The sequence below is a fragment of the Solanum stenotomum genome, chromosome 1 (assembly GCF_019186545.1).
Source record: "Solanum stenotomum isolate F172 chromosome 1, ASM1918654v1, whole genome shotgun sequence".
Classification (NCBI taxonomy): domain Eukaryota; kingdom Viridiplantae; phylum Streptophyta; class Magnoliopsida; order Solanales; family Solanaceae; genus Solanum; species Solanum stenotomum.
Window position 1 is genome coordinate 24,566,472 of NC_064282.1, and position 25,450 is coordinate 24,591,921.

The 25,450-nt window shown below is 34.4% G+C and overlaps 2 protein-coding genes across 2 annotated transcripts; one reads left to right on the forward strand and one right to left on the reverse strand.

The window, feature by feature from the left end:
• The first annotated feature begins 6,428 nt into the window (after positions 1-6,428).
• LOC125847120 (SWR1-complex protein 4) lies at positions 6,429-14,116 on the forward strand. The gene is made up of 17 exons (XM_049526816.1): positions 6,429-6,712; positions 6,797-6,886; positions 7,781-7,846; positions 7,934-7,993; positions 8,070-8,126; positions 8,623-8,752; positions 8,875-8,942; positions 9,124-9,216; positions 9,421-9,468; positions 9,592-9,756; positions 10,186-10,296; positions 10,686-10,781; positions 12,859-12,933; positions 13,089-13,149; positions 13,279-13,313; positions 13,397-13,485; positions 13,642-14,116. The coding sequence occupies exons 1-16, from the start codon at positions 6,599-6,601 to the stop codon at positions 13,475-13,477; spliced, it is 1,350 nt and encodes a 449-aa protein (XP_049382773.1). The 5' UTR covers positions 6,429-6,598; the 3' UTR covers positions 13,478-13,485; positions 13,642-14,116.
• A 1,817-nt stretch (positions 14,117-15,933) lies between these two features.
• LOC125847149 (nifU-like protein 1, chloroplastic) lies at positions 15,934-23,455 on the reverse strand. The gene is made up of 3 exons (XM_049526836.1): positions 23,045-23,455; positions 16,378-16,514; positions 15,934-16,300 (listed from the first exon to the last, which is right to left on the reverse strand). The coding sequence occupies exons 1-3, from the start codon at positions 23,373-23,375 to the stop codon at positions 16,112-16,114; spliced, it is 657 nt and encodes a 218-aa protein (XP_049382793.1). The 5' UTR covers positions 23,376-23,455; the 3' UTR covers positions 15,934-16,111.
• Positions 23,456-25,450: the final 1,995 nt, after the last annotated feature.

The window sequence follows — 25,450 nt, forward strand, 5'->3', positions numbered from 1 at the left end:
GAGTGAAAAATAAAAAAATAAAAGGAAAAAAAAATCACCAAGCACAAAAAGAAGTAATTATGCTAATACTCTTTGATGTCACATCCTGTGTATTTGATGTGCGGGAGTCTAACTATTTTGGATTTGCAGTGCATGCATAGGACCCTATTGGGTGTTAGGGGGGGGGAATGCGCCCTAGCTATCAAAGTTTTTTTTCATAGTTAGAGCTCAAATTCGAGACTTCTGATTAAAGGAAGGAGTAACCTCATCTAAGGCACTAAATTCAAAGATGATTTAGCTAATACTTTTTGATTGGTTGTCTCCTTGTAATCAACCTAAATAATTAAAAAATTCTAGATTTTTACTTTTATGAAAACAAAGAAAATTCCTAGTGGGCTATGAAAAGGTTGACGTTAATTAAACATCCTTGTCGAGGATGAACGAATTTATAAAATTCTTTTGGCCAGAATTTAGTAAAATAACATATTTCACACTATGTTATTTTATCTCTTTGAATATTTTTACCCTTTTAACTTTAATACCTTTAATTTAAAAAATGGAAAAATTATCAATTTATTTTAAAATAAAAAAGATATTATACTTTTTAAATTTCTGATCAAATTTTTTGGCTATTTAGCATTGTCCTTATATAATTTGTTCAACTAAATTTAATTTGTTTCTTAGTTAATGGTCAACATAGACAAACTCAACAAGGAATATGCCTCTATTGGTCATTCTCATTCAGATGGTTTTAATTTGACTTTGTTCTACACTTTAAGAGGCAAAAAGAGTCTAATTAACTGACCATGTACTTTTTATTTGCAGGCCTATCACTACGTAACCACATGCTGTTTCCTCTTTATGTTGTGTTATTAATATTTTTAATGGAGTATCAAAAGTACTCCCTCCGTCCCTTTTTAGTTGTCCACTTTAGAAATGGCACACAGATTAAGGCAACAATGATTAGCACAGTGAAGTTACAATTTTACCCTTATGACAACTTGTCACTTCAAAATTACAACCACTTCTTTGAATTCAAGTGAAATAAATTGGAGGGAAACAACATACACTTTTACAATTTTCAAGAAGTATAAATAAGGGTATAATAGGAAAAAATTTATTGTCTTTTCTTGATTTGTCAAAATGGACAACTAAATAGGGACAACCAAAAAAGGAAATATGGACAAGTAAATAGGGACGGAGGGAGTATTACTTAGCTAGTGAGGCTACTTCTCAAGAAAAAATCAAGTAACAACATATATTGGTCTCTTATGTATTGGGTACGTTTAAAGTAGTTCTTTTAGGAGTGTTTCACGGCTAGAAATTGATCCATTAGTGATAGATAAAATTTCATTAAAAAATGTATAAAATTTATATTAAATTTATTTAGTTACGAATTATTTTAAAATTCTTTTATCTAAAAGTGTTTTAGCTATGAATTAGTTAGGGAGTATCAACAAATTCTATATCTAATTTCATGTAAAACAGATCTTTAAAAGGGTGTTTGAGTTATTAATGTGTTTGATAAATATTTCTTTCGTTTAATATTACTAATTGACTCTTGTGGACTTGATACATATCTTTAAAAAAAAATAGAGGTGTATTTTATTAAATAAACTTTATTAACATTATTTTGGAACTCTAAATTGACTATTAGTACTATTTTATGTAGTTATAATAAAATTATCTTAATTTACTGTAAAGAACAAATAAATTGAAATATTTGTATAGAGGTCAAGTAAAATGACACAGAGAATACTAAAAGCATTTATAAATCAAGTATCACTAGACCAAACCTGTCTTATAGTTTTTTTCCTAATATCTTTTGTAATTTTCAAAATATTCTTCCCAAAAAAATTGAATTATTTTTATTCTATTTTCATTATTCATCTTTATTACGTAAAAATACTTTTTGAATTTACGGTTTTTGGAAGTAACTTTGAGGATATTTTGGTCATTTTAATAGAAAATGCTTAACAATGTTCTCCTTCAAACGCATTAACATGAATACTTTATTTGCTTTAGCATTTCTATTTAAATACGTAATTATTTGTTTACAAAATGTATTCCAACACCTAATAGTGTTTTTTTAGTGCTTGATACTTATCATCTACTCTTAATCAGCTAATTTATATGGGCTCTACTAAGTTGAGCAATTTGGTATTTTATATTTTCTACAAGCGACACATTTCATTTTCATTAAAGTTTTGTTGGTTAGATTTTACAATAATATAAAAGATCAAGATTGTTCATAAGATATAGTATTTAAAAGCCGTAATTTGAATCAAGTACCAAACATGAGGGGTCATTTTTAACGTATCACTTGAGAACTTAATTATGCCCTGTTGAAATTAAAGTAATATAGGAGTTTTGAATACAATAATTGATAATGGTGAGACAAAACGGCCAAATGGTTCAAATGATTCATCATCACAATCACTTTTAATGCTAATTAGCATTGTTTAAAAAAGAAACAATATAGAAACCAAATTAATCTATTTATAGAGAGACATACCAATAATAGACTCATAGTGAAGATACCTTACACACCTAAAAGATGATTAATGAGTGGCTTAAATTAGAACAATGTTGTAAATTGTTTTTTGATTTATATCCTTAAATATATTTTTTTAAAGAAAATGTTATATCCTTTAACAATTCACTTAATATAGTCTAGAGAGGATTAACAACTAACAAGTTCGACGGAGAGGGATCACCTTTACGGTACCGAGTTCATACAATTCAATATTCTCTATATAGAGTACAAATTTATATTTCACTCAAATTATAATAAGTACCTAGTAATATATTTGAACCTATACAACAACAATAACATACTCGATATAATTTACAAAGTAAAATTTGAAGAGGGTAGAATTCAATAAACCTTACATCTATCTCAAAGATTGAAAGAATATTATTTATGATAAAAGTCTTTTTCTCTTAAAAGACAATACTAACCTGTATCACGAGTTTACGATCATCACCATTAAAAAACCTCATAAAATTTAAATTTTGAATCCGCAAAATAGTAAAGGGGGGCAAGAAATTTATATTGTTTGTACTTTATACGCATGCACGCTGGCTAGAAAAGATGTGAAGAGTTGTTGAGGTGGACGCAATATTGCAGCCAAAGAAGAGACCAAACCACAAACCGCCATGTTATGTTTTGACTTCACCTATCGTTTCACAGACATTTTTTTTTTTCCAAACTAAATCTGCTGGCTGATTAAATAATTTCAATTTTGATTCTACCACTCAAACTTGTCCACTTACTGTCATCAACTAAGAGCAAGAGGGGCATATGACATTGACCATTACTCCCAAACAAATTATATACTTTTTTCCCACATGTGTTTTATTCCGTGTTTAGTATCTGTATTTATATCAATTGATTTGAATTTATATTGCGTAAGGTTCCATTCGAGGGTAAGCTCTTTCTATTTTAGCTCAAATTTATTTCTAATTCACAAAGAAATGACTTCATCCGATGCTACATTGATGCATAAAAACATGTCCACCTCTAAATATGAAAATCGAAAACTTACATCTTGAAAAACGAAGTAAGAACAAATAATATATATATTTTTTATTTATTTATTTTATTTTTTTTTGTATATAGTTCACATATTTTTTTTTGTTTTCATTCGTTGTCTGGTGTTTGCTATTCGCATTAGAGTACGTATGTTCGATTGATTTGAGTTTACATCGTGTAAAATTTCATTTGGGGTAAGCGCTTCTTATCATGAATTTTTTCATATCCAGAACAAGAATTCAAAACCTCTTATTAAGAAAAAAAAATAGTTTCAGGAATTTTTTTCATACCCAAAGCAAAAATCCAAAACCTCTTATTAAGAAAGAAACAATTCCATTTATTGCACCATATCTTTCGATGATCGTTGAAATGTTTTGTATATATAGTGATAGTGTGTTTGTGTATATTCCATAAAGACATAATAATTGCAATAGTATTTTTCACTTATTGATTTGAAACTTATAAAGTATCTATGAGCTATCACGAGAAACAAAGACATGTGCTTACCGCTCTTGCTTACCGCCCAAGAGAACAAAAGAAATCACACAAAAGAGTTTGAAAGGGAAAGCAAATTATATATATTTAGAAGAAAAAAAAGAGAGAAAAAGGAATAATTCATCTAGACAAGTACGGTACAAGCATCACATAAAAATCAACCACCATATAACATAGTGCCACGAATGGGATTGCTTTTCCTTAATCACAAGTTTTGATTTCAAATTTTATGTATGAAAAATGCTTGGTAGGAACTATTATTTCTGAATGGGCCCTATCCGACACAAATTCAAATTAATCAAGCTTCATATCGAACATGGAATAAAAAATTAAAAGAAAATCATATAAAAATAAATATTTGTCATTATTGTGTTGATTCCTTATTTTAAGGAATGAACATGGAAGCATATTTGCCGGCCTTTTCTTCTCTCCCCCATAGTCCGTAATTTTGTAGAATAAAAGCTGCAGAAATATTAGTTAAATAAAATAAAGGGAAGAAGGGGCAAAAGGAGAAGAATTTGGTAGTTGATGATTAGTTTAGCCGGTAAGGAAGTTGGTCCTCTAACTTCTTTGCCGGCCAATCATCATTCATACCCTTACACTAACAATTTTGCAAACCTAGAATTACCAAATATAATAATAATAATAATAATAATAATAATAATAATAATAATAATAATAATTAAAAGAAATGTCTTCTTATGTGGGTGTAGACATTGAAAATTTATGGAATTCTGCCAGACATGTTCAATTCTAGTTGGAAGTATAGCTTGACCTGGTTTGAGGGGCGGTACTCCATTTTGGCTATACGTACATTTTCACATATAAACTATCTAAGACTTATTATTTTAGATGTCTCTGCACAATAATTATGATGGAGAACTCTACAAGATGTATTTGATTCCAGTTAGAATTTTCAGAGGTTGCTTTAATCGTAAACCCTAATGTATGCCTATATAAAAGATATTATATAAGATGATTCTCGAATATTTCACAAATTCATGGAATATTTATAAAGAGATCAAATTCAAATCATTCTAGTTCGAGAAATAAGCAGATAAATTTTATGAGAGTAAGGAAGGAACATATTTATATCCATATTAATTTATCAATAAAATATTCTTGTTTCTTCCGATTTTATTTGTGATTGATTATTTTGCATCATTTTAAAAGTGAGATTTCCTCCTGACTAGTAATGATGATGATAATAGTTATTCAAATACCTAGCAAATAATTTGAAAATCATATATTCAAGGTTCAATGATTTCAAAAAATTTAACTAGCACAAGAAGTTTATATAAACTCAACCATCTAATCCGAAAAGAACACACATGAACCAGAAATAATGTCGAAGAAAATTTCAACACCATACTTGCGCGTAATAATAATAAAATATATTGTCTTTACGTATATATATAACATTTTCTATTTAATTGTATTCGTGTGAATAATAAATATATCTATGCTACAAAACCTACCAAATTATTGCTATGTCATGTAATTAAAATTACCAACATTTTGGGTAAATATATGACTAAGAGTGGGTATAGTTTGGATTTTGGACCAACTCGAACAAACTTTTTAAATATTTGGTTTGGATTTCTGAAGTATGGATTGAAAATTCACATTTTATTTTAAAATTTATGTATATCAATTTTAGTACTATGTATTTTTGATATCCAAAAACATAAAAAAGTTTTATACTTAATATTCATTCCTATTCATATTATATATATCAAATACTAGTGTCTAATTTTTCAAATGTCCAATAGATTAGTACTTACGATCCTACCCAATCATATCTTCTATTTGAATAACATGAAAATTTAAGATTTCTTGATCAATTACAAAATAAAATAGAAGAAATGGTCTTTTTGGATCTCTTGTGTGTAAGAAATGAGATATCTTGTTAAAAAGACGAAGCTAAAAAACTTTTATAAGGATCCTAAATAATCAATTATCCTAAATAACATTATATTATTTCATTGATTAACATTAACTAATTTCTTGTCATCTCTAATACTATGTATTTCCGGTGACTGTTAATCTAGATAAAAATGAAAAATATTTCATGAGTAAAGTTTAATACATGGCACGAACGATAGAGTGACCTCTGTTCTTATTAATGGTAGAAAATTATACATTATTATGTGAATTGAGGTTATTAATACTCAAAACTCAAAACCGAAAACTCGAAATGTTCCAACGAACTTAAATCCAATCCCTTGAACAAACGAGCTGTTGGCTCAAAAGCCCATTCCAGATTGGGGAAAAAATGCGGCCCATCCCATTACAGTGAATAGTTGGAACAAGCGAAGGCCCAATTAACTGGGCCTGGGTCAGTTCGTCGATCGACCCGGATATTTGCCCGGTCCTCTCCAAAAAGCATATCTGTTCTTCGATTTCGCGCTCAAAAAGGGGAACGGATCGTTCTTCTTCTTTTTTTCCCTTGAATTCATATTCCCATTCCCTTGGAAACTAGTTTTCTGCTATATTCTTCAATTCTTCACACTCAAAAACCCTAATTTGTTGAAGGTTTTGTACTAATTTATCATACAGAAAACCCTAATTTCTCAGAAACAATTCATTATGGATGCGAAGGACATCTTAGGATTGCCTAAAAATGGACCTTTAATGTCCCAAGAAAAGAAGTCGAGGCCTCAGAAAGAGTCTCAAAGGAAACCTGATGGCATTTCGCGAGAAGTAAGTTTGTTATTCCTCTCATTTTCCTCATACTGTGCATTGTACGGCTCGAGAGTTGCTGATTTCCTTTTTTGGGGTTTTCAGGTTTATGCACTTACAGGTGGTATTGCACCTCTTATGCCTTCTATTGATATCAATCAGCTGAAAAGGCGAGCTCTTTCGGAGTCCGAAAAGGTTCCTTTGCTTAATTCTGTTTCTTTTATGTTTTTTTCAAAGCTAATTCTTTTGCTGTTGGGTAGAATTGTAAGTTGTAGCTCCGGCATTGTTAAATAGTTAAATGTTATAAGGAATGCTCTGAATACTGAACCTGAATAGAGCTGGATCAGTACAAGAGTTGCTCACCTTAATTAAGTTAGGATTGAGACTTAATTGGAGGATTGTGAATACTAGGTGGAGATGAGATTGAGGTATCTTACTTTGCAGAAAAGTAACCAGAAATCCATGATTGTTGGATTGACAATACCTTTGCTGGGCCCACTTCTTTTTAAGCATTTGATTTTTGCTTCGACAATATCTCTAAGTAATTCTCATATCTGGTGTCATAAAAAAAACTCGTTGTAGTTTGTTTTGAAGTGGTTGAGTCATGGCATGATTGCTTTCATCGATGGAGCTTTGTCTCTGTTGAAATTCCTTGCTAATGCGTTATGGTATGTACTCAGAGTAGCATGAAAGTAGCTATAAACTCTAGAATATGTGGATGTTGAAGCAAGAACAGAAGAAAGTAGGACCAAAATGGAAAGCAATTTTATTCAATAGCTTTTGAATCTTTCTCCTCCGCATATATAGCATAGTAGAAGAGCTTCCTATCTTCTCTCCAGAATGGACTAGCGACATGACAATAATCAATCCATCATAATTTCTAACTTGTTATAATTGCTTTTGGAACTAAGTTGATTTGCAGTTCCAGCTAATTGCAAATCCTCACAACTTATTTTCAATAGTAGGTCATCTGGATGTCTTCTTTGTTTAATACCCTAACAAAGTTTTGTTTCGCTAGTGGATGTTTCTTAATGGTGCTTCTTCTTGATGTTAAGAGAAACTAATAAATTCTTCTTATTTTCTATTCAGATTACGTGGCAATGGCTTCCGTTCACAAGTTCTGCTAGAAAAGATAACTTACAGCTTTATCATTGGGTATGTGTCCCTACTGATCTAGAATCTGCTTAAAGTAACTGACAAACCATCAACCCATGAAACTCATTTGGCTTTAATAAATCCCAGGTCAGAGTTGTTAATGGTGTTCCGCCTACAGGTGACTATTCGTTTGCCAAGTATAATAAGGTATATCAAGGATTCTTCTTGTTCCTGAGGGTTCTTCTATATATGGTATTAAATCTGCTCTGTCTGATGGCTGCAGTCGGTGGATGTGATCGAGTATACTGATGAGGAGTATGAGAAGTTCTTGTCCAATCCTGTAAGTATCAAAATAGTATCTGAAGTTATATGTGTTATCACTACTTGGGAAGAGGCAGTATCAAGAATCATCAGCCTTATCTTTTTTTGAGTTGAACTTAAAACTCTGTTAGAATCTTGTAATAGCACCCTCACTGTAGTCATTTATTGAATGACTGTTCATATCTGTAATGGTTTATTGAATGACTGTTAATATCATGTTATGTAATTACCCAATTGTGACATTTATTTTGTAGCTTTTGCAGAAATATTTTCAATTGCTTGACGTGATATGAAGTATCTTGCTACCAATATTCATATTTTATCTTTGTTGATATCTTCAGCAACTTACAAATAATCATTTTTATATTTGTTGAGAACTGGTCTTGGATTGTGCTTGTAATCTCCATGCATTCTCCCTTGTCAGGACAGATGCTTATGTCATTGGATGGAATTAGTTATTGTCTCTTCAATTCCTTATATCTTTGTTAACTCACTTACTTATTCTCACATGTTAGTCATGGACCAAGGAAGAGACGGATCAATTATTTGACCTGTGCAAGAGGTTTGATCTCCGTTTCGTTATCATAGCTGATAGGTTCCCTTCAAATCGTACAGTTGAGGAACTGAAGGACCGTTATTACAGTGGTATTCTAAAATGCTCGTTGTTTATCAATTGCTTAAACTAATTTAGCTTTTACGCTCTATATGATTAGTAACTCCAAATATCTTTTTATTTTCATGATGGTTTTGGACCTTGTCGTATGTAGTGTCTCGTGCTATTAGAATTGCTAGGGCACCATCTCCTGCCGATGTTGCTGGACATCCCCTTGTTAAGGTCAGTTAACAGTTGTGGTTTTCTCAACTGAGGACTATTTTTCTTTCTGATTTACTTCTTTGGAGCAATACCACCTCCTTACCCCACTTTCTTCTCCAAGTTTATGTCCTTTAACTGGTGTTTTGTCCTACAAATTTCAGTTTCTTGTGGTATTTCTAACTTTTTTCTTACAACACCATAGGAGCCTTACAATGCCTCTCAAGAGGTTGAGCGAAAACGTGCACTGTCCATGGTGCTCTCACAAACAAAGCATCAGGAGCGTAGGGATGCAGAGGTTTGTGCATACTGTTACTTATTGTCCCTAGTTTCCCTTTCTAAATGAATGCCCTCCTTGATGAAATTTAGACATCATCCCATCTTTAACTGTATGTCGTAGTTCTTAAATGGAGCCTCTTGATAACGCATGTGCATAATTATATGTATTTGTTTGTTTTGTTCTTTCTAAATCAGTAACCTGCCCTTCGAACCTTGGTCTTAGGTTCTTGCTGAAGCAAAAAGAATATCCGAGTCACGAAAAGCTGCTAAGGTAAGAGTTCTAGGGCTACTTTTACCTGGGACATTCTTCCAGGGAAGATATAGTTATTGGATGTCCGTCACCCTGTTTATCATTTTGAAAACCAGCACTAACCAGGTTATTGCATGTTCTCAGGCCGCTGAAGAAACAGAACTTCCCGATGTGTCAGATGCTGCTCCTGAAGGTGCTGAAAAGGCTGGTATTGATGTAATATCAACCTCCCCAAATGCTCAATTACCGTCTGGGATTGCTGCACCTCCAGTGTCAGAGACTGCTTCCACTTTGGCTTCTCTTCGCATGGTATGTTTGAGAATAAGATTTCTACTATCCACTTTCTGTCATTCTTTCCTGCTTATATTAAAAAACATCGAAGTTCCTTTAACTTGGACGATCCAGTCAAACTTCCCTTGATCTTTATAGGTCATGTGTACATTTATAGGTCATGTTGTAGTTTGCTGTGTATGTAATCTGTGTTATAGTCTATAGAATGTCAAAGGGGAGATGTGAGGTGACTAGGATTTTAGACACCTGCAGGAACCTATTTTAGTAAGTATTGGGTCCATTTGTTATAGAAAGTTGTATTCCTTTAGGGAAAAAAAAAACTGATCTTCAGAAGGCCCAAGAAGTTCCTTATTGACTCAAACTAATTTTGTGGAGAAAGTAAAAATACTTAAAATCATATCCGCATAATATCAAATATCAATCTACTCACTAACTGAAAACTTTCAGCTGCGCGTGTATTTGAGAACATATGGACTAGAGCAAATGGTGCAAGCTGCGAGCTCTTCAGCTGGACTTCGGACAATCAAACGGGTTGAACAAACTTTACAAGACCTTGGGGTTTGTTTCTTCTCTATAATTTGTTTATTTTGTTGTTGTATATATACTTTGGAACCAGTGTGGTGTTTATCCTGGCCAGATTTTTAACACATCATCAGAGGTGCAATCTCAGTTGTCTAATGATCAGGACTTGTGTTGTTGGGGTGCCATTTTACATGTGGATCAAGTTCTATTACATCGTGAAATCTCAGTTATCTAATTATCCAGACTTGTGCTGTCAAATTACAATTTTACGTGTGGCACAAGTTTTACATTTTCTCACACCAATTTTGATGTTCCTAGGCACTTCTCTTTTCTTTCTTGTCCCTGCTGGTTTAATTGCCTTATAGAATGATGAATATTTCCTCACTAATTTGACTGGGAAGGCTATGTTTTTTTCCCATCTGTAGGTTAATTTGAAGCCAAAGGTCCCAACAAAACTTGTCTGTGCGGAGCATCTTGAACTAAGGAAAGAGATACTAACCCTGTTAAATCTTCAAAAGCAGGTATTTGCCATTTTATTTTATTAGTGTATGCTTTCAACAATTTTCTTGGTCATGAGTTCAGTTTGGCTATAGAGTTTAGACTAAAGAACATTTTGAGATAACATTTTACGACTGTTTGAATATCATTTAAAAATGTCGTCTTTGTGTTGCCTTATGTTTTGTTTCATAATGAAGCATCTCTGGTTAAATATCATTGTCTAGCGTAGGCAAACCCTGGAGTTGTGTACTCAAGTGAAGATTGGCTGAGTCTTAGAATTCTGGGTCCTCAGTTGCTCACACAGAATAGTTTGCCGCATATATCAAATGATTAACAACAACACATCTCAATCCCAAACAAGTTTAGATCGGCTTAATGAATTCTCACTTTCATTCAAGCTCAATTCATATCATCATCATACTAAATAAAATTAATGTTAAAAATAAGTTAATATATTGTAGTAATAATAATAATATAAGTTCTTTAACAAGTCAAAAACCTATCCTCAACTAGCTATCAAACAACTACTTAGCAGCAATTCAAAACCATTCAACTTCTATTAATTCGCTGGCGAAGAAGTACACTATCTAGGAGAAAGAAACACAAGCATATGTCAACAACTAAAACACACCCACTGTAGTCTCACAAATTGGAGTTTGGGGAGGGTAAAGTACACGAACCTTACCCCTACCTCAGAGGTAGAGAGTTTGTCTTCGATAGACCCTCGGCTCAAGGAAAAACAATCCAAAGCAATCTAGAAAAAGAAGTTACAAAATGACAAGAAACATCAGATAATAACAAAAACACAACTACAATGAAACAATACGATAATCGAGGTACAATGAATCAACAAATAGTAACAGAAATCGAAGGACAAGAAACTACAAGAGTAATTCTATGACTACTAATATGAACGGACAACAAGACAATGCATTGCTACCTACTACTCTTTTATCCTAATATGTGGCCTCTACACCCTCTTATCTAAGGTCATATCCTCAGTAAGCTGAAACTTTGTCATGTCCTGTCTAATCACCTCTTCCCAATACTTCTTCAGTCTACCTTTACCTCTCCTAAAATCATTCATACCCAACCTCTCACACACCACCGCACTGGGGCATCTGTGCATCTCCTATCACATGCCCAAACCATCTCAATTTTTCTTCATGCATCTTGTCCTCCACTGAAGACACTCCTACCTTGTCCCAGATATCCTCATTCTTAATCTTATATCTCCTAGTATCCCCCCACATCCATCGCAACATCGTCATTTCCACAACTTTCTTCTTCTGAATGTAAGAGTTCTTGATTTGCCAGAACTCCGCTCCATACAACATAGTTGATCTAAATAACACTCTGTAGAACTTGCCTTTTAAGTTTTAGTGGCAACTTCGTATTACACAAGACTTTAGATGTGAGCCACTTCATCCACCTTGCACCAATACGGTGAATAACATCCTCATCAATTCCATTTCCTTGGATAATAAACTCAAGGTAGTTGAAATTTCCTCTCTTTTGGATGATTTGTGTATCAAGTCTCACTTTCACAGTAGCTTCATGCATTATGAACTTGCACTCAAATGCTTTGTCTTGGTTGTGCTCAACCTGAATTCTTTAGACTCTATGGTTTGTCTCCAAACCTCCAACTTAGCATTAACTCCGCCGCGAGTCTCGTCAATGAGAACTATGTTATCCTAAATAACCTACACCATGGCACCTCACCTTGAATTTTTCGTGTTAATTTATCCATCACCAAGGCAAATAAAAATGGGATATTTGACACAAGTATATGTTAGATATCCCAATAAGAGTTTGACGTTTATCTGACCAATTTGTCTCTTATGCTTTTGCAGTATATTATTTTCCATCATTTCTGATTAGATGGACTTCCATTTTCATCTCTCTCTCTCTCTCTCACACACACACACACACACATTTTGGTTCAAAACCATTTCCCCCCTTCTGTGTATGTATTGTTTTCACATGTGTTTGGAGCTGCCTCATTTGTAAGGTTAGAGCTTCAATGACGACAGTTTTCACTTCTTTCTTATCAGAAGAGGCCAATGACCCAATTTTTATAATGCTTGTCTTGAAAATCAGGTACAATACAAGGAGGCAGAAGGCTCATCTTATCGGGAAGGTTCATATTCTGAAACACCTGGTACACCTCCTAAGGTGAGGATGCTGCTTATAACTCTGTAACCAACCTCTTTCCTTTTTCTAAAAAACTATATTTGTTTTAAGTAGTTTTTGGTGTTCCATGAGATGAATTAGATAAAAATATATCTTTTTGTTTGTGAGTAATGAAGTTGATATCTGCTTGTTGACAGCGTGCGCAACGTGCTACGGACCAAGATAGAACATTCATTCCCGATTCTACAAGTTTTGGAGGTAAGCAAATGACAGAAGTACTTGGGCTGTCCTCTGTTAAAGGTTTACTCCATTATGATCAAACTGTTCTCTCTGTTTCATTCAAACTCAAACATCATCTTTTGTGCCAATAATTTTCATGTTGTATAGGGGAAAGAGCTGGTAAAAAGGACCAGAAACGCAAGGTATGTGTCGTTAGTATTTTTAATGAATCTTCAAATTAATCCAAACAGTTCTAAGAGTCTACCATGTTGATTTGGGGATCCAGGGGCCTGGACGATTATCAGAAGTTCCATCTTCACCAGCACAGTCAAAACGGCCTCGCAAGTTAAAAACTTCAGATGGATGAATTGGAGGGTTAGTGCATTGTCCATCTCAATGCCTGCCTTTATTTGGAGTAGTGCTTGAAAATTTAGCCATAGGATAGTACCAAATAGCTTAAATCTTTTGCTTGCTTAGTAGTAAATTTTCTTAATCTCATCTACATCTGTCTTTCCTCTGCTGTGTACTCAGGACTAAAGCTACAAGGAGCTGTATAATAAGCTGCTTGAATCAACTCTGTCATGTGTTCTGCGCCTTTTTGAATTTGCTCCAGCAATGAAACATGATCCAGCCTTCCAAAATTTCAAATGTGGCTGTCTAATTTGAGTGGCACAAAAATGTTAAGATGCCCCTCTAATGCCTATGGAGATCAGGTCCTCCTTTGCATCAGAGTACAGTCCCCGCAGTCTGTATATACATCTGTATCTTATAGTTGTGATTAGCATGTTAACCTCACCTTTCTACCGTGTCTCTTTGGCATGTCACTAAATTATTGAGCCGTTGTTGGCTGTTTCTGTATTAACACATCAAAGTAGTTGTGCTTTAGTTGCGTTTAAATTGCTTACCAGGATGGACTGGTATGAGTTGACACTGCATAGAAGCTGAAACGGAAAGTGTAGTGATTGAGAACCATAATATATTTGATGCTGCTGCTTCTCTTTCCGGATTATCTTCTTTTCATATATAGAAATGGTTCTTGTATCTTATGGATGTAAAACTACATAGTAGTGTAGTTACATAGATGTATTAATTTATGCACTCAAATGTCCAGGGACATGTATTGGTTGTGTTTTGTGTTTTATTTCATTTGTTCTACAGGTAACCAAATGCTCCTGAATGGAGATGATCTATACATTGTATGGAGTCAGCATGCAAACTGAAAGAGAATATGTCTTAAAGAGAATAAAATACAACTTTAGCTTAGTTATCTTACTGATTAAATTGAGGCTAAGCTTCATGATATTAATCTCCATTGATATATCTTTAAATTTTGAATTATTAGATGATAATCCTTTCTACATGTTAAGAATTTTATGAAGTTAAATTTAGTAATTTTGTTTCTTCGTAATCTATATATAAAGTGATATTTTTGGTATGAAGTGGATTCTACCAACCTATACTTCAAAAGTTTAAACATTTTTTTATAAAATTAGTGAAGGTTTAATTGTGACTATCAAATAAAAAATACCTTTTTAAAGCTCTAACGTAAATTACTTGTTTAATGGGTACGTGACACTATTGAAAATCTCTTCATTTTTGTTCGATGATATTATCTTCACTTTTACTTTTTACAATAAATGAACTTTAAGTTATTTTATTATATATTTGGATATTATCAAAGTATTATTACGATGTCATTATCTATGACCGCACCAAGAGCGGGTAATTTACATGGTTAACGTATACAAAAAGAGAAACAAAGTTTTATCTTTGCTAGATATTTTTCATGCTTAATCACAGTGTCTTTCTAAGTTATTTAGTCACCATTTGAGATGTCATCTCCTAATATTTCAACAAATGACAATCTTAATGAAGGGTACGCTGAAAAATTGAGTAAATTAAGCAGGATAATAAAAATTTAAAAACATGAGAAAATTTTCTGTAATTAGAACATGATGCATGTAGACGAAAATCTTAAACAAAACAGAAGATAAAAAAACTGGAAACGGATTCCGATTATACTATTACATATCATTAATCATGAAATGGTAGCAACCCATACTTAAAGAGAAACCATCAATGTTTGCAGTTACAGAGGTTTATTTAGCAAGACTCGAACGTATCTTCTTCATCTCTTCTTGAATTTCCTTAAGCTTCGCCTTTAAATCATCAACTTCGCGTTCCTTTGCCTCCTTCCTTGAATTAATCAGGGACAGTTTTTGCTTTAATTCTGCTATTTGTTTGTTGGTCTCTTCATTCCCTCCATCAGTACCTTTTTTCTCCATATCTGTTTTCAACCTTTGTCTGCTTCAATCTCCTACAACATGGCATCAAATTTCGTTGGGTTTTAAAAGGTGCCAATGGTTACGACTTTTCCAATGGATTGTGACTTTTCTAAATGGTTGTGACCTTTTCTGATAAGCACCTCTTCATATCTAATCTTCTTCTTGCTTGGTAACATCGCAAACTACAGGACATGAGGAAAAAATTCAATTACATACTTTTAAAGCATTTCATATATAGATCTAATAATTGAGGCCAATAATCAACTCAAACTAATAGACAACAACACAACTCTTACAAGCCTGATATCTTTACTTCCATATTATTTCCTGGCCCTAATTTGATGAAGTAAGATGAGTTTTTCAACGTTGTTTGTGCATGTTTTAATAGGAGACCAGATCAAGTTAGAGAGAAAATTCAGATGTTCTGCACAATTGATTTGCAACAATGACCTACATTATTAATGCGAACAGCATAGTTGAATTGTAAAAAATACTTATTTTTCATAATCTCCTCATGATCAATACATAATAGTGGAGGTGGGAAGAAACTTAGCCACTTCATCCATACTGTTGTTTCTTTACATAGTGAACATGTACTGTAAGTTTGCTCGAAATGGTTGGGATTATACATCTCTCCTACATAACAGACAATAGTATTGGCATTAAACTTCACAGTATGTTCAAAAGAACTTCTCAAAATACTGTCGCGAAGCAAGCTAGTCAGTGAACACAACATTGACAATATCGGGGAACTTTTCTTTGATTGCTGCTTTGACTCCTGATCCAATAGACTCAGGCCCTACATACTTCACATTGCAATTGCCTTCCTCAACTGATAAAACTTCCACACTACCACCAAAATTTTTAATGGCAGGTCTTAATATATCGAGGTGAGCATTCACAGCCTGCAGGAACATGAGTTCTTAGTTAGACATTTTGAATGCAATATCATCTATTAGCACCTGAATTTGCAAATATTCACCTCAGCAGTGGTTTCAACTACTTGTTCATTGTATACTTGGCGAATATCCTTGATGGCTTCTCCAAACTTTTCTTTGAGTACCTTTTCAATCCCCATCTTCATTGTAGTTGTTGCGCTAGGACAACTCTCACACGCTCCTATATCCATTGCATACAAAATATTAAGCCTTTATGAATCCAAACGTCACCATAAATGTATCAGAAATTTCTTAAGCAAACTCGTTAGCACATTTAAGGAGAAATATCATGGCGGTTGACAACCATTTCTTCTTTTTGAGATTTTGTTGAACAGTTATGTTGCTCAAGACATGTTCCAAAGGGCCCACCATTACCCTCCAACTCTAGCAGCACACACCAAATGGCACCTCACTCCTCACTCCTCACTCCATGAAACAACTATTGATCATTCACATGAAGTAAGCTAACAATTGAATTCCGGATTCAAATCTATTGACAGGATAAATCCTGATTGGTATGTAATGAATCATCTGATCCTCTCTCCCTATACATTTTATTATTTCCAGTTACTCCTCCCTCCTCTGATATTCTTCTTTGGTATTTAGATGTATATGGTTTTTAAGTCAGAGCCATGAATAATGATTTGCTACGAAGTTTGTACTCTGTCTATCTTTTTCTTCTATTTTAAATTAAATGTTGCGTTTTAACCTTCTTCTGTACTTTTGGTATTTTGCTGAGTTTTTTAATATTACCCTTTGTTATAATATTCCTCTCTTTGGGTTCTGCCAAACATTGGAAAATTGAAATTATAGAATTTTAAACCACCCCAACCGTTGAAAAGTTTAAACTGTGAGAGAGGACACATTTATTTATCCCCCACATTGCGGGCCTAACTTTCTTTATGATGGCACTTGGGGGGAAAAACTTTTTTTATGAGGGAGAGAGGGAAGTATTTACTAATAATGTCTCAATAAAAATAGAAACTATATTTTACACTCTGAGAAAAATACACTCTAAACACAAGAAAGAAAAACAGAAACCTGATCTTTAAACAAATGTTACAAGCTTATCTTAATTAAATATTTTAGCTTTACGCTAAGCAAGTTCTGCTTAGCCACTCCAGAGAAGTATACTGGAAGATAGAAAGCTATCAAGAGGCATGAGGAAATAAAGATCTCTATCCTATTATCTTTACCTTGTTTAGGGGCTACTAAAGCATGCGTAGGTTTTGGAAGTGTTCAACAGAAATAAGAGAGAAGAATTGGTTGTTAACCAGTATAAATATCTGAAAATTAATTATTACAAAAAAATTCAATGAACATTAATCAATAAATGTCCATTATTCATAACTCCATTTGGCTTACCTTATTGGGCAAGCATTTTCTGCAAGCTTAGGCTGGCTTGGAACTGTTAAGCTCGGAGACTCATTTAATTCCCTATTGAGGGAAGAACAACATTATCTAATCTATTAGCAAGTATTTTACAGAAAATAAACTAAATCAAATCAAAGGAGCAAGTAGCGATTGCCGTACAACATAGTTTGGTGCTTCCAACTGCAGTTCCCCCCCCCCCCCCCTTTAAAATAGTTACTCACCCCACCCCACCCCACTCCCCGTTTCACTTTGTTTGTCATAGTTTGGCGTGCACAAAGTTTAGTAAAGAGAGAAAGACTATCAAACTTTGTGATCTTAAGTGTGCTATAATATTTGTGTGGCTATAGAACTTCTGAAATTTGTTGTCTTGAGAACTTGCCATAACAATTTTTTTTATAAAATCTTCTCCTTAAGAAAATATAGGAATGTCAAATGTGGCATTATTTTCTGAACGGACGAATAACGAAATAGTGCCAAACAAAGTGGAAGGGAGGCAGTAGTATATACTGAGTCAAAAATTCATATGAGACTTGCTTTTAGTTTATTAAATCTCAAACTTTGTAAATAGGAACTTCGACACTAGTTTCTTGGGTTCATCTCTCTGCAGCACACATAATGTCAACTCTAATCCAGTGCTTACTCAAAACCAAGACTACAGAATCAGGATACAAGTACTCTTTTCCCCAATTGTTGCTGCATGTATGCATCCCCGTATCATTAAAGTTGTTCGCATACATTCAAGGATGGAGTGGGGACCATAGCCTTCCAGAGCTTATACTTTGTTGTTTACTAGGAGATGTAGCATCATATATTTATGAATTACACCATCCTCCTAAAATTTTCAACTTATAACTTAGTAAGCCCCTCACAACCCTGGCAGGGAGAACATAATTCACTAAACTACCCTCAATGGACTCATTGTGCACTGTTGATCGCAATCTCGCATCAAGATACTAGGTACCAGTGGGTTAGTTTAATTCTCAAAGAGGCCTGAGACAAGGTCACCCACTTTCTCCCACTTATTTCTTTTAGTTATGGAGGTTGAGTCAGATTATAAAAACTGCTGTGAGAAGTGGCTGGATAAAAGGTTTTAAAATTGCAGGTCATTCAGGAAATTCTATAGAAACTTCTCATAGTCTTTATGCTGATGATACCTTGTTGATGTGTGAGGCTGAAAGAGAACAAGTGCTGCACTTGAGGGTGGTTCTGTTGCCTTTCGAAGCAGTAAAAATCAACATGGCTAAGAGTTCAATGTTTTCTTTGAATGTTGACGATGATATTAATATGCTGGCTGATATCATGAATTGCAAGATTGAAAAGTTTCCTACCACCTGTTTGGGACTGCGTTTAGGCACTAAATTTTGTGTGGAGTGGTGTAATTGAGAAGTGTGAAAGTTGACTCCATGGAAGCAAATACCTATCATTTGGAGGAAGATTGACATCAGTAAATAGTGTGTTGATAGCATTCCAACCTATCTAATGTCTCTGAACCCTATGCCAGCTAGTGTGGTGAAGAATATTAATAAGATCAGAAGGCATTTCCTATGGGAAGGTAATGCAAAAAGGAGAAGTTTTCATTTAGTAAAGTGGAGCACTGTGATTTGAGACAAAACATAAGAAGGAAGGGGCTCTGGGAGTCAGAAATCTTAGTGCTCACAATCAAAGCTTGCTCTGTAAATGGCTACGGAGATTAAATGATGGGGTAAAAATTCCCTGAAAAGAGGTAATTTATGGAATAGAGGGTTTTGGGGCACCTAAAGCAGAGGAGACGCCATATGGAGTAGCTGTTTGGAGACAGATTTGCAATCTCTTGGAGGAATCCAACAAGTATGTTTTACGAGGGTAGGCAATGGGAGAAAATCAGACTGGGGAAGATAACTGGGATGGTTTTGGTTTGCTAAAATCAATTTCCCAACCTATACAGATTGGCCTATAACCTGTGAGAAATATAGGAAAAGAATATTATTGAATTGGTGTTTACAGTATTACATTGAGACCCTATTTATAGACCCTAGAATACAATCCTTTACCAAGTAGGATACTATTTAGTATTCCTATTTCTATTTCTATTCCTATTCCTATTCTAATAGGTTTGTATAAACCTATTCCTATTCTTATAGGATTGTATAAACCTATTCCTATTCTAATAGGGTTGTATAAACCTATTCATATTCTAACACTCCCCCTCAAGCTAGTGCATACAATTCATGTACCTAGTTTGTTACAAATGTAATTAACACGAGGACCGATGAGGGTCTTGGTGAGACATCTGCGAGTTGATCACTCGACTTCACAAAATTGACAATAAATTTCAATGTGCTTGATCTTCTCATGAAATATTGAATTTGATGCATAATGACGATAAAACACAGAGTGATAAAATTACAGTGATGGACCTTCCCAAACCAAGCTTGCAAAGACTGTTTCAGACCATAGAGTGACTTACTTAATCAACATACAAGGCTACTAAACTCCCATGAGCAACAAAATTAGGTGGTTGCTCCATATAGACTTCTTCACAATGCAGCGAACATTGTAAGTGCTCAAAATCTAGTATAAAGTGCATGGTTCATGTTGGAATCAATAGACAGTCGATATTAAACAAGTCACCGAAAAACTGCCTGAAACATGCTCATATGCCGGAGTATTAGATTTGATGGTCACAATCTAAGAAATAAAATTATATGGGTAGGGTCGGAATGATGTCACGACCCAACTAGAAAATAGAAATTATATAGGATAATTCAAATTGATGGAACGACCCCATTGAAAAAGAGAAATAATATGGGTAGGGTCGGAATGATGGAACGACCCCACTGAAAAAGAAAAATAATATGGGTAGGGTCGGAATGATGGCACGACCCTACTGAAAAAGAAAAATTATACGGGTAGGGCTGGAATGATGGCACAACCCTATGCAAATCAGATTTAAGAAGTCACCGGAAAGACGAATGGAACTATGCAAATCAAATCTGAGAAGTCACTGAAAAGACACATGATGCTATGCTACTCAGATATGAGAAATAGTTCGGAAAAATCCACGGTACTACACAAATTAAATATGAAAAGTAGTCCGGAGAGATGCACGGTGCTACGCAAATCAAATATGAAAAAAAAGGTAGTCACCGGAAGGATGGCACGGTGCTACACAAATTATATATGAAAAAGGAGTCATTGGAATGATGGCACAGTGCTACACAAACTAGATATGAAAAAGTAGTCACCAGAATGATGGCACGATGCTACACAAATTAAATATGAAAAAGCAGTCACCGGAATGATGGCACGGTGCTACACAAATTAGATATAGGAAAGTAGTCACTAGAATGATGCATGGTGAGCCAACTTTTGCTAACATAATCATTGGCCAGATGGGCAGCATATATGGGTGCCACCCGCCGGCAGCGGAAGCTCTTTAATTCTCTACCAAGTTCGTAGAGGCTCTGATACCATGTGAGAAATATAGGAAAAGAATATTATTGAATTGTTGTGTTTACAGTATTACATTGAGACCCTATTTATAGACCCTAGAATACAATCCTTTACCAAGTAGGATACTATTTAGTATTCCTATTTCTATTTCTATTCCTATTCCTATTCTAATAGGATTGTATAAACCTATTCCTATTCTTATAGGATTGTATAAACCTATTCCTATTCTAATAGGATTGTATAAACCTATTCATATTCTAACATAACCCAAAAGTCCTCTTAGCTGAAATATTTACTGATTCAGGATGGAACTTCCAGTTCAGAAGGAATCTCTTTGGCAGAGAAATGGAAGAATTTGATTTATTTATTCAGAAGATACAATCAGTAGCATTAATTCCAGAAAGAGAAAATAGCCTAACCTGGGAAGCAAGACAAACCCCGTGTAATCCCACAAGTGAGGTCTGACTCTGGAGAAAGGGTAAGATGTACGCAGCCTTAGCCCTACCCTTATGGGGGTAGAGAGACTATATCCGATTGACCCCTGGCAACCCCCTCCTTTCTGGGGGCTTGGGACCGGCAATGTGATTGTTCTCTTAGTGTCAGCTCATTCTATAAAATAGTCGATGCTATTTAGCCAGTGCAAGTACTAAAATGACCTTGGAAGATGATCTGGAAGACTACGGTCCCAAAGAAAGTTGTTCATCTTTGGTTGGCTAGTGTCTCATGAAGCATGTCTAACTCAAGAAAATTTGAAGAGAAGGGGTTGGACAATGTGCAGCAGATGCAACTTGTGTGAGGAAGCTTGTGAATCTGTGGATCATATGCTTGTGTGTTGTGAATTTACTTGGAAAGTATGGAACATGTTCATTGCTAACTTTGGAATCCATTGGACAAGTCCTATGAAGTTCAAGAATGTGTTAAAGAAGTTTGGGGAACTGCATGTCCAGAAGCATCCCTAAAGAAGATCTGGAGAGCTATTCCTCTTAGCATAGCTTGGACTATTTGGAAAGAAATAAAAGATGTTTGAAGGAAAAAAGGAACAATTGCAGCCTGTTAAATATAATTGTTTGCACCACTTGTCCTATTGGAAAGATAAAAACTTTGTTATGGATTCAAAAAACATGATGGACATGCTAGACCGTTTAGGATTTTAATGTAATCAAGCCAGCATTCTCTGTACTTTTGCAGTATCAGTTAGATACTGTTTTAATAAAATCTTACCTTATCAACAAAAAAAAATAGGTAGCATAATGCATAACTGCATTCTCTAGACTAGACGCATCTTTGCCAGATTTCCGAGCCTTCTCCTGGACTAACATCACAATCTATCATCAGCATCATCTAAACTTAAAGTACATTGGTAACTAAGTCCTATAGTAACTCTGCGAGAACCTACGATGGATAAAATCAAATAACTTCTCAGAGATATGTTCCTTTTGCCTCATTCTAACATTCCATCTTCACATCAAATTAAGTCCAGAATGAAAACACAAATGCAGACACCAGCAAAAAATTCATTGGCATGGCTCTATTATGCTGCAGACTTGGATAACCAAAGAACTTTTAACAATTTGCATAGACTCGGAAATAGCTTCCCTAAAGTACAAGGTGATCAGTGATGATAATATTGTTAAATTTCTTGTCTAAAGGAGTGCAAAGTAACAAATTTTCATTAGGAAAGATGGATGGGTTAGTGATAGATATCCATAACTGTATAGGTCCAACTCAAACCTTGATTTTTGTGGCAATACAAGCATTTCATCTACAGGAACAAAAGTTCAAACTGACTCAGAAAGACAACAACTTGATACCTGCTACAAATAATCCCTCAATCGACTAATGACTAATGGAGTAATATTGAAGTGCTAGCAACAAATCAAGTGAATTGGATAAACAAAAACTAACCTTGAAGCTGGAGGGAAACGACACCGTCTTCCACAGAAACGACCTCTACGTTTCCGCCATCAGAAATGAGATAAGGTCGAACATCTTCAAGAACCATATCGACGTTTTCAGGGGTGAGCTCGAATTGTTTAGCAGAGTAAAGACCTGGGGATGGAGCTGGGGCTGGGGACCCATCAATGGTAGCTTTAACAAGATTGAATCTTTTATGAGCTACGCTGAATCTCTTGAGGAAAACGGACGAGGGCTGTAGATTTTGAGACTTGAGTGGAAGTTCCGGCATGTATATTGAAGAGGAAATTTGGGAAACGCCCCTTGCTGCTATATGCGCCATTGCTCTGCCTTGGACTTGTTCTTTCTAATTTTTGTTTGTTGTGGTGGTTATTTGTGATTTGTGATAGATCATGGACCTAAGTGACGGACAAACAAAAATTGTATGCATGGACCTAAGTGATGGACAAACAAAAATTGTATATAACCTCATTTATATTTTTCAAACTATAAATTTTTTTGAGTTTTTTTTTTTTTTTCAAATAATTGTTTTTTAATGTTTATTAGTCAATCAGATTGCGGCATGGATGAAAGGGAGGTTTGCATATGAGTTTTGTGTGACAAGAAGGTATCACCAAAGTTTAAAGGTATATTTTTATAGAGTAGTGGTTAGATCGATTTTGTCGTATGGGGCGAAGTATTGGCTAGTCAAGAACTTTCACGTTCAGAAGATGTAAGTGGGAAAATGAGAATGCACTACAAAAAACACGGGTTTTAGCAACATGCAAAATTGTGGCTAAATAGTAACAAAATTGTGGCTAACATGACTTTGCCACTGTCATTTAGCCACGGTTGATGGTGTACCTATACGGGCGTCGCCAGGAAATTAGCCACGGTTTAGGCGTCCGTGGTAACAGTTTGTTAGCCACGGTTGATCGTGGCGAAATATGACCACTGAAAATGTTCATAATATATATTTACCACGGTTGAACTGTGGCTAAATACACTTTTTTAATTAAAAAAAAATTACAATTATTTCCCAGCAATACCCTGCAACCAATGCATTATATGATAGGCATCCACTAATACACTGACCATAATACACAAATCCTATGCTCAAGATGGTCTTTTTTATTAACTGGCCACATATCAATTCAACGAGAATCTAAGGTGCTTATTGAAGGAACTAAATATACATTGGCATCCATAAATATTTGAAGCACCAAGACATGGTATCTCTTTCGGGGTCTGTTTTCCTTCATTTGCCTTAAGCTCAACAATTCTCCTGAAAGATTCGAAAGCAACGATGCAACAAGTTAGACCTCACAGCAATGATAAACTCCAATCATACAACGCATGTTAGATTCCTTATTTATGCCAACAATTAGATAAACTAATTTAAATAGATAGTTTTGTCCTAGGGAAACTCTTTATTAACTGAATATGATGTTTCATTTGTCATATCCAAGTGGATACATGGATTACAATGAACATGGAATTACACATGTCAATCAATGTTGAGGTGCCTCCTAATTGAAAAAATCAGCTGTAGCAAGATGTAGACACACATTTACACAGTTGAATAAATGCACATTAAAGACATAAAATTTGTAGGCTATCATATACGATGAAAATATATGTCAAACGGACAAAGAAATATCAGCAAGAACCCAACACATACTCAACAAATTCCACAGAGAAATCCAAGATCAACAGTTTGACAGATGTCAAGAGATAGTATCAGATATACATTTAGAATAAAGGAGAAAAAAAGATATGAGTAGGCATACATTTTTTTTTATAAGATAGGCATACATCATTTTTTCTCAATTTGGAAGGAGAGGGCACTTTCTGTTCTCATCAGTCCCATCAAATGAGTGGAAGATATTGGTAAAACCATTTCGGAGGGTTGAAATGTTAGTTATATTTATTGTTATCAAAGGTTAAAAGCACCAAAAGAATAGTTGACTTGTGAGATGTGAGATGCCAAACAATATGCAACACAATTGATAAGCATTGTACCTTGAAGAAATCATATACATGATACTTGAACACCGAATGGTATGATGAGTAACGATCTGTAACAAATTCATTTAGATCAAACTAAACTCCCAAGAACTGCAAACCAGCAAATAAAACAGATTAGGATTATAGGAAAGCACACACAATCAGTTCATATGTTAGAGACATAACACAAATTTTCAAAACAAGAAAGATGAGAGAATTACAAGGAAAAGAAAATGAAAAAGGATTAAATCCGCCAAATATTTAGTGAATGAGGAAAGCAACCTTGTAATCATGTGTTTTAGATAAGCATGATTAGAGAACTATGCAAAAAAAATTGATAATGTATTTTTAGGAGATTTGTTGCAGGCATGAACCACAATTGCAATTACATTGCATTTCAAGGAAAAGTTT

Coding starts and splice junctions, on each gene's coding strand:
- LOC125847149 (XM_049526836.1), bottom strand. CDS start 23,375: ATGGCGCATATAGCAGCAAGGGGCGTTTCCCAAATTTCCTCTTCAATA. Junction 16,515..23,044: donor CGTTTCCCTCCAGCTTCAAG/GTTAGTTTTTGT, acceptor CAATGGATATAG/GAGCGTGTGAGAGTTGTCCT. Junction 16,301..16,377: donor TAGTTGAAACCACTGCTGAG/GTGAATATTTGC, acceptor ATGTTCCTGCAG/GCTGTGAATGCTCACCTCGA.
- LOC125847120 (XM_049526816.1), top strand. CDS start 6,599: ATGGATGCGAAGGACATCTTAGGATTGCCTAAAAATGGACCTTTAATG. Junction 6,887..7,780: donor CTCTTTCGGAGTCCGAAAAG/GTTCCTTTGCTT, acceptor TTTTCTATTCAG/ATTACGTGGCAATGGCTTCC. Junction 9,469..9,591: donor AGTCACGAAAAGCTGCTAAG/GTAAGAGTTCTA, acceptor GCATGTTCTCAG/GCCGCTGAAGAAACAGAACT.